The sequence below is a fragment of the Micromys minutus genome, assembly GCF_963924665.1.
Source record: "Micromys minutus genome assembly, chromosome: 7".
Lineage (NCBI taxonomy): Eukaryota > Metazoa > Chordata > Mammalia > Rodentia > Muridae > Micromys > Micromys minutus.
In genome coordinates this window covers 62,890,502-62,906,999 of record NC_137976.1, presented here as the reverse complement: position 1 = coordinate 62,906,999, position 16,498 = coordinate 62,890,502, and the positions used below count along the sequence as shown (strand labels likewise).

The following is a 16,498-nucleotide window of genomic DNA, read 5'->3' as shown; positions in this document are numbered from 1 at the left end:
ATTGGAATCAAATTTAAAAACAAGTCTCTGGCTCTGCTTACCTCTCTGGAGATGCCAGTGTTGATAGTGAGGAAGCTGAAAGTTGTTCTTTAGAAAATACACTGTAACCAATGAGCTTTTTCAGTAGCTGAATGCAGCAACCTGTATGTTTTCCCCATACTTGTTTTTGGAAAATTGGTAGTGCTCAAGACATTAGGTTCCTGTGCCTTAGAACAAAGCAAGCTCGTGACTGGCAGAGTAAGCCCAGATGTCCATCCCACTGTTCCTAAAAGTCTTTCATAACAGATGACTAGCATGGCAACAGGATGGTGACTCCTGATGCTTCTATTCTATAAGATTTTTAATGATGAGTACAAATTTTTTATTATCTTAAATATTCACTTGATTTAAATTTTATTTTAAATATGCTTATACTTTTATTGCTGCTTTAAAATTTGAGCTTATTATATGTTATATGTAACTCTAATTAATCTATCTTAAATATTTAGGTGTCAGACAAAGAAAAGATTGACCAACTTCAAGAAGAACTTCTGCATACTCAGGTAACTGTAGTCCGTAAGAGAAGCCAGCTCTTCTCTCCTGTGAGCTGAGCCCAGGGCATCACAAATGGGGACAGGTACTGTGACAGACCGCAGCCTCAGCCCCAGGGCCTTTAGGGATATAGACAGTGTGTTCCTTTTCCAGCCAAGCAAATGTTGCTATATTTAGTGTATCTTCAAAAGCTACTTGAGAAATAGGGACTAAAGAGGAAACCAGGTGAATACCAGGTTAACTCATTTATGTAGAGATTCCTGTATAGAATGAATCTCATTCTGGTTTTAAAGATAAACTGTTGTGGGGAAAATGGGTGAAAGTATCTGTCCTTATATAATGTGATAGTTGTATCTTCACTTTGTTAGCTAGATACAAAGTAAAGGTAAATATTTGAGACTTTACATATTTCTAATGAATCTCCAAACCCCTCTCTTTGTTTCCTTGAATCCTGAGATCAATATAAAATTTTTTCCTAAAGATACTTCTGGTGGTGTTAGCTAATTGATCTTTTAATATTAATAATAAAAATCATTATTTAAAACTCAGTTTTATTCAATGTAATGAGTAGCAACCTTTCTGGTGTAAAATTTTCTAACAGCATTTATTCTATATAAATAACATATAATTGAAACTTATTTTTGTAAGCCAAAAGATATACTAATCATCTTGGGTCTTTTTAGGAAAAACATACAAGAAGGAAGGGGCAATCTGAATGAAATCACGTAACTAGTATATTTCTGGTGCCTGGCTTTCCTTGGTCTGCTCATGGAATCTCATGTGTACCTGTCCAGGAGCACCTATGCTTTGGCTGGCACCTGGCTTTTTTGAGGCCTCTGCCAGGAATAAGAATCATTACCCTCCTTGCTGCCAAGATCACTGCTCTCTCGCAGGACACTCAATAAGCTATTCTTAAAAAAAAAAAAAAATCAAATAAATCCCTGGTCTCTGAGAGACCAGGTGTGGTCCCTGGAACCATAACATTGGTTCTCCCTGGGAGCTTGTCGGAAACAGATCCTTAGCTCATCCTGAACCCCTGAGTCAGGATCTCTGGCAGTGGAACTCAGCAATCCTTGGAGTATTTTGCAGTCCCCTTTTCTTTATATGGTTTTGGTTTAGAAGAGGGTCTCACTGTGTAGCTGAGCTGGAACTCAAATCCTCCTGCCTTAGTCTCCTAAATGCCTGCTTACCATTAAACCCAGCTACAGTCTTTGTTCTTAAAGCCCCTAAGGTAATTATGATATAGCCTAAAATTTGAGAATTGTTTGTTCTACATAAGCATGGCCAAACTTCTGACTACCTAGTTGTCTTCAAGGTTCATACTGAATAACCACACAATCAAGTTACAGTGAAATCACACACACACACACACACACACGTGTGTGTGTGTGCACGTGTGTAAGATTTTAAGAAGATTTAAGTTATGTGTGGACCTGTGTTCATAACTGTCCTCAGGTTGGACAAGCATGTCAGTCCATATATACTTCTGATGGTGGCCTCAGGTTGGCACTTGTACCGAGGAAAGAAATGTAGATTTCCCACAAATAGATTACGTATTTACAAAATGTAGCCTAGAAGTAAACCCTGCACTCATGTGGTTCTGGTTGTAGGCCCTTTGTTGGGTACACAGTGTGGGGAGCACGTGAAGTGATGGGCCGTGCGGTCATCTCCATCCCTGTCAGTGATGCTCAGGAGAAAGAATGCACAGGCCGCATGTGAAATTGATTGTTTTCATTTAAAAGGGGTAAAATTGGAATTAATTTTAATAATATTTTATTTAAGGCATTGTGTCCCAAATAGTATCATTTCAACTTGTAACACATATAGCAGATATTAAGAGGCATTTTGTAAGTTTTTTTTTCTTTTTAATGTATGTGAGTGCTCTATCTGCATGCACACCTGGATGTCGGAAGAAGGCATCAGATCCCATTACAGATGGTTGTGAGCCTCCATGTGGTTTCAGGGAACTGAACTCAGTACTTTTGGAAGAGCAGACAGTGCTGTAAACCACTGAGCCATCTCTCCAAGCCCTAAAAGACCTTTTTATGCTTCTAAAACACTATTTTAAGATCTGAGTGACTGTGTGATGCTAGTGACTGTTTTCTAAACAGCAAAGAAATACTAGAGGTTTATTACCCTTTGGGCTATAAAAGAATGCTTTGCAAAACATGTTTACTGTCCAGGCAAGTGGTTGTACTTGTGCCGTGTAGTTTAACTATAGCTGTTTTTCCTAATGAGGCCCAACTTGTACATTCTGTAAGGACACTTTGGTTTCCTGTTGTTTACCATTTTCTTAGGAGTATAAACCTAAAAAGTCTAAGAAATGTTTCTCGTGTTGTGACCATTCTGCTGATTATAAGGATTCTCAATGTTATGTAACTGAGATGGCCAATTTGAACAGCTTACCTTGAAAAGCAAACTATGTTGCCATTTTGCTACTTGGAAATAATAACCTGCAATAAATTGATTTTCTTAATAATATGTTTTTATGTCAGTATTTTAAGTACAAACAAACTTTTCCAGACATGGACATTTGATTGAATCTGGAAGACTGTAGGCTTCTTACTCAGTCAGACTTGTTTAAATGTGTTTTCTTCCCCTACAAGATGACCTTAGGGAAGCTGCCTCATGTTTCCTACCTATAAAGCATCTATTTCTGTGGGTTTCCTGGTAAAGGGGTTATCACATGAAGCATGCTTAGGTGTTGCTTGTTCATGTTGTATATCTTACTATCTTTGTTAATGTCCAAATGAGAATAATTTAAGCCTTTTCATTGAAGGCTTTGTTTTTGAAATCATAGGAAACATTGTTTCTTAAGGGTAGTTCAGACAACTTCTTAATTTTTTTAGTATTTTTAAATTATTTCTTTATCATAGGAAGCAAATAATTTTAAGTTAAATGCTCAATTATAATAGAAAATTATGAATTTCGCGCTTGTTTGAAATAATCATAATTTTCTCTATATTGTCTTGGAACATTTTAAGTGTAAAAATAATAAGTGTAACTCGTTAAGTCATTTAACTTCAGAATTTTGGAAGATTTTATTTAGACTTAATATTTATTTGTTTACCACTTTTCTTACAGTCATGTGTATTGTCTTGTTGCAGTTAAAGTATCAGAGGATCTTGGAGCGTTTAGAAAAGGAGAACAAGGAGCTGAGAAAATTGGTACTACAAAAGGATGACAAAGGCATCCATCAAAGGAAACTCAAGGTGCATTTTCTCAATTTAGTAGTTCTCAGAACATTGACATTTGTCATTCGGTGTTAAATAATGAATCTTTTCATTTATCTTTTTTAAAAAATATTATGTGTATGAGTATTTTGCCGGCATGTATATCTACGCAGCACACGCATGCCTGGTGCCTGTGCAAACCAGAAGAGGGCAGGGCCTCAGCTCCCCTGGAACTGCAGTACAGATGGTTATGTAAGCTGATGTGTGGCTGCTGGGAAGGGAACCTGTGTCCTGTGGAAGAGCAACCCGTGCTCTAATCCACTGAGCTATCTCTCCATCCCCTAAATGATAAAACACTTCAATAAATTATGAAGTATGTTATCTTTTCACTTCTAGACAGTATAAATATTTCATAAATTAAAGTTTCCAAATCCATCATATATTATGCCCATAAAATTTTTCACATTTGAAGAGGACTTTCTTATGAATCAGTCCATTTTAATAAAATACTTAGGTTATCTTCAGGCTTAATTTTCATATTTATAAAATTGGGATTATTTTAAATACTTTTTAAAAATTTTTATATGTGCATATATATGTGTGTGTGCCATGGGTGTATGTCTGTCTGTCTGTGTATTGGGGGTGATTCTCCCTTTCCCCCTTTACTGGGTTCCAGAAATTGAGCTCAGGACACAGGCTTACATGGTATGTGCCTTATGTGCTGAGACATATTGTCTGCCCCAAATTAGGATTTGTAGTTTGCTGAATACTTAGGTGGCTCATGCCACTGTTGCTTCGCTAGTATTTCCACTTTGATTTATCTTCAGTTGTTAATTTTAACTCTTACTTTCCAAGGGAAGGTTTCTACTACAGCAATTAAAATAAATTTTTAAACTTAAGTGTGTGTTGATATTATTGTCATCAACATATCGTTAATTACCACTATCAATAAATAAGTCATACTGTAACCACAGACTCAAGCCAGATGTGTTCGTTGACATGGTTCTTTTAACTTGAAATTTTAATGCTGTAATCACTCTCAGAAGAAGTAAAAATGAGTTGCAGCATTCCAGAGTCAGTGAATCGTGCCACATGTTCTAGAACCAAGATCTGAAAATGTCTTCCTAGTTTAACAGACATGCTTGAGTAACTTTGACTCTAAATCATCACCACCCAGTGTGTGAAAGACTGTTTTACACGTGCTGCCTGGCCACTGAAAAGTCACTCCCAAGTGTTGGGAAATAGAATCATCTTAGAAGTGGTGTCGTTCAAGGAAAAAAAAATTATGCTCAGTCCTTACACACCAAGAAAACGTTGACTAATTCCAGGTTACATCCTGCTTTACATGTACTTTATGCTCATTGTAACTAGTAAGACCTTAATGCACACTATCAAACCTTTGGGGGAAAAAAAAGAAAAAAAAAAGCCAAGCACTGACAAAAAGTATTTATGCAAAAATGCTTAAAATTTGTTCTTTTATCTTTGTTTTTTAGAATAAAGTTGTTCAAAAAATAAATAAATAAAAATAAAAATGCAAGATTGTTCCATAGCTAAGTTTAGTTTAACTTTGTAGAATCCATAGCAAATACCTTAAAAGTATGAATAAAGATACACTTCATTAAAAAAAAAATGGTGTCTTCCCTCATAAGATACACTGGTAATGAAATGTGTCTATTTGTGGGCAGATGTGAGAGCAGCTGTCTGCCATTTAGAAGTCTCTATTAAGAGGCAAAAGTATGCTTACACTCTCCTTACTTAGTTCCCACTAACCTGACTTAGTAAATGCTTGATGGGTGCCCTTTGTTCTCAGACCTATGTGCTGCATGTTTGTTCCTTAGATAGCTTACTGGAAGCTGTTGTACTCATGGTTCCAAGCTCAATCCCGGTGTCCAAAGAAAAGCAATGGGGACATTGGTCCATTGCGTGCATTGCAACCTTCCCAGTTCCTAGGGTGCGTAAGCACTCTCCTGCTTGAACACTGGCCCCGACCACTTCTCTACTCTGTTCCAAGCTTTCTTATACACGTGCCCCCTCCTCTCACATATGTGCTCCTTGCCCTCTCACACACATGTGCTCCCTGCCGTCTCACATGCATGTGCTCTCTACCTGCTCTCACATGTGTGTTCACTGTCATGTGCTTTCTTACCTTCTACTCCTTTCCCCTTTTTTCTGTTCTTCTCACACAGCCTAGACTTGACAGTGTGATTTCTCTGTTTGTTACGTGATCACCTGGCTTGTATTTGACTCTTACAGTGTTAGTGGTTAGCTCATTAGTGTTAATAGGCTTTCTCTTCCACTGTCTAACTAGATTATGAGATCCTAAATTAATAATGTTTTACTGTCAGTGTGTTTCTAAATAAACTGAAGAAGTGGCATTAATTATAATACTAGTTTTATTATGAAAACATATCCTATAATAAGAAAAAAAAAGCAAATTTGGGTTTGTGTACATTTTCTCTTGGTGTATCTGTGGTCTTTTATTAGATTTTTTTTATTGACTTTTGCTAATTTTAATTTGTTTTACAGAAATCTTTGATTGATATGTATTCTGAAGTTCTTGATGTTCTTTCTGACTATGATGCCAGTTACAATACACAAGATCATCTGCCACGGGTAAGGGGAAAATAGACAGGGACCTGTGTCAGCAGAAAGGTTCTCTCCTTATATCATTGTAATCTCTGCATTTCCTACCGTACCTCAAATACTATGCATTGCTTGGTTCCGTATTTTGGGGACCATAAAGTAAATATATATGTTTTGAAAGAAAGTGGTCAGATATTTGCCATTATACATTCATTAAATGTTAAAATACCTAAGCAAAACTGTAACCATATGGATGAAATGTACATTTGTAAACTGTGGGAATACTTGTGGAAAGTTAATGATCTGACTCTAGAAATAACTCTCAATTCGCATAGTTTGTAAAACTAAAGAGTTGAATATAAATAATGGAGCCCATTGATTCTTTTGCTGTGTGTGTCTCCATCAAACTTCATTCTTTACAAAAGAACAAAAACAAAGCTTCTTTTAGCTTTAAATATCTTAAAATGTTTCTTAAACGGTATCATTCAAACCCGACTTACATTTAACTTGGTATCAGAAAAATACTAATACATGCTCTTGTCTTGTGATAGGTTGTTGTGGTTGGAGATCAGAGTGCTGGAAAAACAAGCGTGCTAGAAATGATTGCTCAAGCACGGATATTCCCACGAGGATCCGGTGAGATGATGACACGCTCTCCGGTGAAGGTAGGGAAGGAGCTGTCCCGCTGTCAGACCACTTCAGTGGTGTGATTCAGACTTAGTTAAGGAGCGTCAGGGATCATTCCCATTGTAGGAATTAGTAGGGGCCACAGCCTGGGGCACACATGTCTAGAGCTGAGACTGAGTGAAGGAGGAGGTGCGAAAAGACACCCCGGGCACAGTGGCTGTCTAGGTGGCGCTGTGAGGCCTCTTGATGTCATCTGGAATAAGGCACACAAAGAGGCTACTTACAGAGACTGAGAACATTGCAAGTGGCACCAGCAAATGGAGATGATGCTCTATAGTCTTTCTATACTGGTCATCGTGATCTGATAAGCTAGAAATATGGTAGGAGACCACCACTGCAGAAACAAAGTCACTGGGGTAAAGAAGGTGTGTGTGTGTGTGTGTGTGTATGTGTGTGTGTGTGTGTGTGTGTGTGTGTGTGTGTGTGTATGTGTGTATGTGTGTAACTTTCGGATCTTTGAATTAGAAGCAGTCATCCCTGTGTTTCCCCATCTGTGTAGTGAAGTTAATGAGCAACAGTGGCTAAACCACCCTCTCCCTGAATTCATCTCAAGTTAAATGGTGGCTTCTCTTTGATTTCTTCAGGCTGTAGAGGGTGGTTTCTGTTCTTGGTTGTCTGCAGGGTATTGCCGGAAGGAGAGAGGCCAGCAGCATTAGGTCATAAGAGACTAGAACCCACCAACCTCACTGCGAAGTGACAGTGCTGAGCGGCCATGCTTGACTGCTCCTGAGCATTGCATGACGGTGCAGTGATTGGTCCTGTCTGGACTGTCATGGTGCTCTGAGTTAACGTTAGTGTAAACGTACCATTATGTGTGTCTGCCCTTTCAGGTAACTCTCAGTGAAGGCCCTCACCATGTGGCCTTGTTTAAAGATAGCTCTCGGGAATTTGATCTCACCAAGGAGGAAGATGTAAGTAGACTTCGTCGCAGGCTCACCTGTGTCACCTTTTACCCCGTGTTCTCTGAGACAATGAAGTGGAGTATTTGTCGTGAATACCTTCTTCTTTTCCATTAATAGCTTGCAGCATTAAGACATGAAATCGAACTTCGGATGAGGAAAAATGTAAAAGAAGGTTGTACTGTTAGCCCTGAGGTAAGTCCAGTGATTGATTTCAGCCATGATTTGGGGAAATTAAGTTTTTATAGATAGTAATAATATGGATATTAGTATGGTAATTAGATTGTAGCTGTTCTGATTTGTATAGATACTTTTTTTAAGGTTTTTTGTTTGTTTGTTTTATTTGAGACAGAGTCTATTTCGCCCTGGCTGGCTGAGAACTTATTATGTAGATCAGGCTACCCTTGAGCTCACAGAGATACATCTGCCTCACAGATGCTGGGATAAAAGGCATGTGCCACCACACTCAGCAGATTTTTTTTAAATGTTCTGAATAGCATATCATTGTGGGGTGAATTTTCTAGAATAATTATTATGGGATCAAATTTTTTCTGAAATAAATATCTAAATGAACAAGATAGAGAATTTTCAGAATATTTATCACCGTAAATATTTTATGAAATTCACCTCCTTAGAGCTTGCTCTTTCTCTTCCTGAATAGACCATATCTTTAAATGTCAAAGGCCCTGGGCTGCAGAGGATGGTGCTCGTGGACTTACCTGGCGTTATCAATGTAAGTACATACGGAAGATATGTTCCATTTTATTCCTACTGTGGAAGCTGTCTGTAATGACTCTTAAAACCTTTTCTTCAAGACTGTGACATCAGGCATGGCTCCTGACACAAAGGAAACTATTTTCAGTATCAGCAAAGCTTACATGCAGAATCCTAACGCCATCATCCTATGCATTCAAGGTAAGCCCCAGCAGATTTGCACTGCCCCATACTTTCTCTTCCACTTAAAACGCTGCAGCAGTGTATTCGTACAAGCACACGTGGCAGACTGTTCACACCTCCCCTGTCCATTCTTCCTATCAACAAGTGGGATTTGATCTGGGAGGTTTCTGCTATTTTTCATCACTGGAATTTTAATTGGCTACATCCCTAATGTAAAAATATTAAGACTGAATGTTTACACCAGTAATGATTACACTCTCATGTTTCCTTTTCTCAGATGGATCTGTAGATGCTGAGCGCAGTATTGTTACAGACTTGGTCAGTCAAATGGATCCTCATGGAAGAAGAACCATATTTGTTTTGACCAAAGTAGACCTGGCAGAAAAAAATGTAGCCAGTCCAAGCAGGGTGAGGGCAAATTCTTTATTATAAGAATAAGAGAGAGCACGCACACGCACAGACTTTATCTTTTTCCATATGGACTCTAGGAATCTCAGTTAGGTATTTGAGTTTGCAAGGTGAGCACTTAACTAACTCAGCTATTTCCCTGGTGTTGAGAAGGTAGGCTTTTTCTGGGTGCAGGTCTGGCTTAAGACAACTCTATGGTACGCAGTGGTAGTTAAAGAAGATTTGCATTAGTTCCAAATCCTGGCACTATCATTTACTAGCTGTGTGATCTTGGGGTAAGTTACTCAGCTTTTCAGAGCTTTGGGCTCCTCAGCTGGTAGGAATGAAGACATTTATGGCATGATCTCTTAGTTTGTGATGAGTTAATAGTCAGTAGTGTACAGCGGTCGGAATGGTTCTCTGGCACCAAATGTTATGTACTCGGTGACTGGCTTTTGACAAATGATAAATTCATATTCTATAGTTGCCTATAGAAAATGCTGCTGGGTCCTCATCCCCACTGCTACTGCATAGATGTCTCTTTCCCACCTTAGGACTTGGGCTCTCTGTCAAGGTCCCCAGGGGTCTTGACAGACTCTCAGATATCACCACATAGTCATACTTGCCTCAAAGACGCATTACAGAGCCGTGAAGGAAGATGCATGGGATACAGTCCAGAGGCATCTTCCTCAGGTTTCAAGGAGTTTTCTCCCAGACACCAGTCGGAGACAGAACCAAATTTCCAAAGCTGGTTAGCACACACCACATTACTTGCCCAGGACTGCCAGACAGAGGAAAGCGAGCCTTTTGTGTTGTCCCCTGAGCCTGCCATAGCAGCTTGTCGTTGAGCCTCTACCCCTCTGCCTTGATTTTAAGAGCAAGGCAGTATTGCTGTGGCAGTATTGGTCCTCACGCGAAGAAGGCGAAGCGAGGTAGAGCAGTGTCCGTGGCCGCATTCCTCCCCACTGCTTTCCTTCCTTTCTCGGGGTGGTCACTTCGAATGTCATCTGAGATGCAGTAGAAGCTTACTTCAGGCCCTTCTGTGGCAAAGACCTGAGCCTTTGGCCCGGGTTTAACCTATCTCACCCAGCATTAATCTAAACAGTCGTGTGTGAAAGATGGATTCATGTGAATATGCACTTTCCTGGGTCCTGACTCCAGTTTTTATCACACTCGGCAAAGGATTTTTGTCCTTAAAAGAATTGAAAACCAAAATATGTTGCTTTAAGTAGGCATAAGAAGAAAAATGAATAAAAAGTGATTCAACTTGGTTAGAATTCAGATATTCAGGACTCACAAGATGTCTCAGCAGGTGAAGGCACTGTAGCAAGTCTGACATGAGTCGGATTCCTAGAGAGAGAGCTAACTCCCACAGTTGTCTTCTTACCTCCATGAGTATTCCCACACATACACATACAGTAACAAATTAATTCTGTAGTTGTGTAGAATAATTTAAATCTTCAAACATCCAAAGAAATTATAAGGAGAAAGTAATAAAGCTGTTTATTGAGTGCTTCTCTGTGCCAGCTACTGTGCTAAGTGTCATTAACTCAGAACCTCTGTAACCTTTTACTTAAATTTAGTCACATGGCTAGTAAATGGCAGAGGAAGAGCCCCAAACAGGATCTGACCAGAAGCATACGAATCATCCCAAGTTTTAATCTTGGAATATACCGTTTAGTAAGACATTTTCAGTATCTCTAAGGTGAATGTATTTCTCTCAGATAACAATGAGAGCACATTTGTATGCTTTTGAGCACATGTCTAGAGTTTTTAACATTCTGCTTCCTAAATCGCATGTTGTACTTTTCAAAATGAAGTGAGTCTATATTTCACATTTATTTTTCCAATTTATTAAATAGATACAACAGATAATTGAAGGCAAGCTCTTCCCAATGAAAGCCCTGGGTTATTTTGCTGTCGTAACAGGAAAAGGTATGTAAAGGTGGATTATTATAACTTATTTTTAGTTTTTGTTGTTTCAGATAATAAAGATTAATTTTCTTGATGAAAATTTGGTCACCATCTTTCCTAGGAAACAGCTCTGAAAGCATTGAAGCAATAAGAGAATATGAAGAGGAATTTTTTCAGAATTCAAAACTGCTAAAGTAGGTGTTCTATTACAATATCCAATGACATACAGAGATGGCGTGTTACCCTGAAGTACTTCAGCTGCATCAGTCATTGCAGCATTACTGTTGTATTTATTCACGCCGTGGTATATATCTACTGGGGCAGTCCTTGAGTGCTCGTGGACAGAATCGGAAACAGTTTGTCACATGGTACAGTAGACTGCCTCTGTGGATGTGGGCAGAGAGACAGTTCTCATACCTCTTATGCTGTTTCCCCTATAAAGTAATTCTTAATTAGTGTTTTTGTTTTTTAAATATGTGTGCACATTTCTCTTATAATAATAGAAAAAGTTGGAGTTGAGGTGGCCACGGGATATGCCTAAATTGATACTGGAAGCAATTGACAGAAAAGTAAGATACTGATCACAATGCAAAATGAAAGGACTAAAAGAGCAATTGAATTACAGAGAAAGTTGTTATGTAGAGTTCTGGAAATAGAAAAGCGTGTCTGCCTCAGATTGGTCTAGAAGTGATACTCATTCCTGCAAGTGTAGCCCAGGGTTCTTGTTACTGGGAAGGAAGTGACGAGCCTGTAGAAGTGTATTGTTCACTGCAGTGCCCACTGCACACTGGCCAGTTCCTCACAGACTCCAGAGCTCAGGAAGTGCTTGCCTTGCTGGACAGTCAGATAAGATCCATTCTCTTCCTTGCAGAAAGCTTTACTGGGTGACGTTAGTGTGAAGTAAGCGCTCCTTTATCATTCTGACACACTTTAGCTCTGGTCTCCTGTAGGACAAGTATGCTAAAGGCACACCAGGTCACCACAAGAAATCTAAGCCTTGCCGTGTCAGACTGCTTTTGGAAAATGGTTCGAGAGTCGGTTGAACAACAGGCTGATAGTTTTAAAGGTAAGCTGGCTTCTTAAAGTAAGCCTACAAATTTATCCATGTGACAGTCGGCAGTCTTCCGAATTTGGCAAATTGTCTTACTTTCTTTCCAAGTCCACAGTTACTTGATTTAAAATTGGACAGTCTGTGGAAAGTGGAGAGATGCAAACATGCTTTTTACAAGAACTGGTTTTCCCTGTCAGAGCCGCAGTGTTTAGAGAAGCTCAGTGGCCTGTAGGGAACTTGGACCCTCTGTTCCAGGGGAGACTCTGGGAAGCCCTACATTGCACTGTTTCCCGTGCCCACCCTCTCTGCACCAGGTCTGTTCTTTCATAGCTTCATCCAGTGGGAGCAGGTGCTCCTGCCCTTGCCCTCCGGTGTCTGAGCCTTAGACCCATGATCTAAACTAAGGTGCTAGACTTTGTTTTCCTAGCAGCTGCACTAAACTGCCACAGTTGTGGACTTGGAAAATGAAGAGGGCAAAACTACAAGTAAGGAAAATAAATTCAGCACAGACAGCCTCAGAAACCTGGCTCATACAGAAGATAGAGAGGTAGCCTTCAACCACTGTGTCTGAAAGATGGAGCACTTGGACCTGAGCATCTTCCTTTCTCCACAGCAACACGCTTTAACCTAGAGACGGAGTGGAAGAATAACTACCCTCGCCTGCGAGAGCTCGACAGGGTAATGATCCGAATGCCCATGAGTCTTGTATCTGCTTTAATTTACTGTGTTCTTTCAGAGTTCTTGTTGACCTCGCGAGCTAAATCGCTGTGATTTTAATGATGATTACGTAGGAACAGTTGTCTTTTCTACAATGATAACTATTATAACATTTTAAAATAATTAGGAATCATATGATATAAAACATGTTAAGGTTTCTGAGAAAGTTATGAATATTTTAGTAGTCTTATTGATATATGACTATGTATTCTAATTTTTGGTTTTAGTTATATATTTAGCTTTTTACTTTCTTGGTATTTACCTCAGAAATATAGTCCATTTAAGGGAATCAAATATTTTTTTCTTTGATTTTTAGAATAGCATTAGTTGTAAGACCTAGCATTAACTTACTATCACTAATCACTAAATTATGTTGCTTTTTTATCAATTGTTTTAGGGAAATGTTATGTTTTAAAAACTGCAGTGAAAATTGAAAGGGTAGACGGTGTGCCTGCTTCTCAGTCTTTATCTGAGTAATAGTATTCCTAAAGGAGACTAACAGGGCATTTGTTGTCTTGCATCTTCAAATCAAAGCCTAGTCGACCACCCTATCTGTAACCCCCTTTTAGGTATCTCTGAAGGTCATGACAGGACAAATATAGTGTCTTGTGTCAATGCTAATTTGTATCTGTGTTGCCTAGAATGAACTATTTGAAAAAGCTAAAAATGAGATCCTCGATGAAGTCATCAGTCTGAGCCAGGTTACTCCAAAGCACTGGTGAGTGGCCATCTTTTCCTCGATGTCTTTCACTCTAACGTAGAAGAAAGTGGGATTTCTCGCCTTTGTTCCTTCTTCAAAATGAAGTAGGCAGAGAATAAATGTGTCTCCTTAAAATACAGCTGCAGCCATGGTCTATTGACTGAGTATCTGCACAGTAGCTTACTCAAAGATCCTTTTGACGCTGGCTTTGTCTTCAGCTTATCTTCTCCTTGTTCTTAAAAGATACAGACTTGTGATTTCTATAGCCATTTATGCGTAATTTCATAAAATTGCCACAAAATAACTTGTAAGACTGGTTATTACTAATGGAGAATAGCAGCCTAGGGAGCATTGTTCTGTAAAGGAAGAATGTATGCTTTTTAGCTCTCATTCCGGAGCAGAACTTATGATTTTTGTTGCTGCCTACTTAGATATTTTTTAATAGTAAATTGATCCATTTGAAAATTTGTCAAATGACTCCTATGGGAAGCTGTCATCTTCAATTTATGTTTATATAAATATAGGCATTCCTAAACTTATTGGAACAGGGCATTATAAGCAAACAGACTAAACCTGAGATGGTAGCAGATACCTATTATTCCAGCACACAGGAGCCCGAAGCAGAAGGAACACAAATTTAAAGGTAGCCTATACTCCATAGGTAACCGTGTAGCAGCAGCAAGATGTCACATGTAGTTCAAATGATCTATATGTAAAAAGTCCAACATTTTTTAATTTTATTTTATTTAAAAATTACTCATGCCTTGGTTGTCTTCTAATAAGTCTGTGGTATTTAAGAATGTGTCACTCTTGGCATAAAATATTCCTACCACAATTCAAGCTATGGATGGATGGGTGGGTGGGTGGGTAGATAGATAGAGATGGAAGATTCTCCAGTACTTCTGTTTGCACAGACGTTATCACACTGAGTCATTTTGTCCCTCCGTTTGTTCTTAAAGTATTTTCATCTCAACCCACTTCCTTCCTCAGTAATGCCCCTCTTTCTTAAAGTCGTCAATATTTGCCAAATTTTTAATCTCTCCTTGTTAAAAAAGAAAGATGTATCTAATCTTATTTTTACTGTTGACTGATAAATCAAATATATGTGACACGAACTGTTGTTTCTTGATTATATTTTAAACAGTTCAGTGACTTTGTATAATTCAGTTAGCTCTTAAAATTGCAATAGAGATACAAATATATAGATGCCCACTTGAGTAAATTTAAAAAATATGTAAAACAAGAAATATAATAAAATAAATTATAAAAATGTGAGCAAAATTAAAATACTAGTTGCCTTCCTAGGTTGTATGAGGATAGTGTACATAAAACACAATGTATAAATTATAACTAATGCACTGAGTATTCAGTCAGTAGTAGAAGTACCTGCTTAGCCAGCCAAGGCCTGGGTTCTCTTCAGTACCACCAAAGGGAAAAAGCCTATAACTGATAATATTACTTATGGTAGGAAAAATGTGATCCTTTGACAAATTAATTGGTTACCATAAATAAAAGTAACATTGTTTAATACACAAGGGACTTAACAGAGTTGTGAAAGGACAGTAAGTGATATTTGCTGTGGAGAAGACTACAACATCTGGTGGCCGAGAATCCCTAGCTACCTGGCCACATGACCTCTAGCTATTCCATCTTGACAGTACATGCTGAATTTATTACATTATACAAAATTTAACTACATTATATCAAAAATACTTCATTAGCATAGTTGAGATTACCTTAGACCAGTGGTTTTCAACCTGCCTAATGCTGCAGCCCTTTAATGCAGTCTCTCATGTTGCAACCATAAAATTATTTTCTCTACTTCATAACTAATTTTGCTACTATTATGAATCATAATGTAAATGCCTGATATGCATATAATCTAATGCTACTCCTGTTAAAGGACCACTCTACTACCTCCAAGAGGTCACACCCCACAGGTTGAGAACTGTTCCCTTAGGAGTTTTTGTTGTTATAACTTAATGGCATAATGGCATTACCTGGCACTTTAAGATAGACGGATGCCTTAAATATGTGAATTATTACCAAGGCTACTTGACATCATCAGAACCCAGTTCTCCCACTACAACGAGTCCTGGATACCCCATCACACCTTCAAAACTAAGATTTGAATTTAAAATCATATCTCATAATGATGATAAAAAAAACTTTTAGGAAGAACATGAATAACTCCCTTAAAGAAATGCAGGAGAACACTACCAAACAGGGAAAGGAAATGAACAAAACCATCCAGGATCTAAAAAACCAAATAGAAACAATAAAGAAATCAGAAAGGGAGACAATCTTGGAGATAGAATACCTAGGAAAGAGATCAGGAATCATAGATGCAAACATCATCAACAGAATACAAAAGATAGATGAAAGAAAATTCAGGGGCAGAAGATACCGTAGAAAACATTGATACACCCATCAAAGAAAATGTAAAAAGCTCCTAATCCAAAATATCTAGGATACAATGAGAAGACCAAACCTAAGAGTAATAGGTATAGAAGAGAATGAAGATTTCCAACTTAAAGGGCCAGTAAATATCTTCAATAAAATGATTAAAAAAAAAAAAAAAAAAAAGTTCCCTAACCTAAAGAAAGAGATGCCCATGAACATACAAGAAGCCTACAGACCTCCAAATTTACTGGACTAGAAAAGAAATTCTTCTGTCACATAATAGTCAAAACACCAAATACATGTAACAAAGAAAGAATATTAAAAGCAGTAAGGGGAAAAGGTCAAGTAACCTATAAAGGCAGACCTATCAGAATTACACCAGACTTTTCAACAGAAACCATGAAAGCTAGGACAGATGTTATTCAGACCCTAAGAGACCACAGATGCCAGCCCAGGCTACTATATCCAGCAAAACTTTCAATTATTATAGATGGAGAAATGAAGATATTCCATGACAAAAACTAAATTTATACAGTATATTTCCACAAATTTAGCT

The 16,498-nt window shown here is 38.2% G+C and overlaps 1 protein-coding gene across 4 annotated transcripts in view; it reads left to right on the top strand.

Moving 5' to 3' along the window:
• OPA1 (OPA1 mitochondrial dynamin like GTPase) overlaps window positions 1–16,498 on the top strand; it is a 69,558-nt gene that overhangs the window by 20,311 nt on the left and 32,749 nt on the right. For all 4 annotated transcript variants that reach the window (XM_080919374.1, XM_080919372.1, XM_080919373.1 and 1 more), the window contains 14 exons: window positions 489–542; window positions 3,639–3,743; window positions 6,231–6,317; window positions 6,839–6,952; window positions 7,805–7,885; window positions 7,994–8,068; window positions 8,535–8,606; window positions 8,689–8,788; window positions 9,048–9,178; window positions 11,020–11,092; window positions 11,193–11,265; window positions 12,022–12,137; window positions 12,736–12,800; window positions 13,481–13,557. In XM_080919374.1, the coding sequence (XP_080775500.1) occupies window positions 489–542; window positions 3,639–3,743; window positions 6,231–6,317; window positions 6,839–6,952; window positions 7,805–7,885; window positions 7,994–8,068; window positions 8,535–8,606; window positions 8,689–8,788; window positions 9,048–9,178; window positions 11,020–11,092; window positions 11,193–11,265; window positions 12,022–12,137; window positions 12,736–12,800; window positions 13,481–13,557 (1,223 nt within the window). The remainder of the gene's footprint in view (window positions 1–488; window positions 543–3,638; window positions 3,744–6,230; window positions 6,318–6,838; window positions 6,953–7,804; window positions 7,886–7,993; window positions 8,069–8,534; window positions 8,607–8,688; window positions 8,789–9,047; window positions 9,179–11,019; window positions 11,093–11,192; window positions 11,266–12,021; window positions 12,138–12,735; window positions 12,801–13,480; window positions 13,558–16,498) is intronic.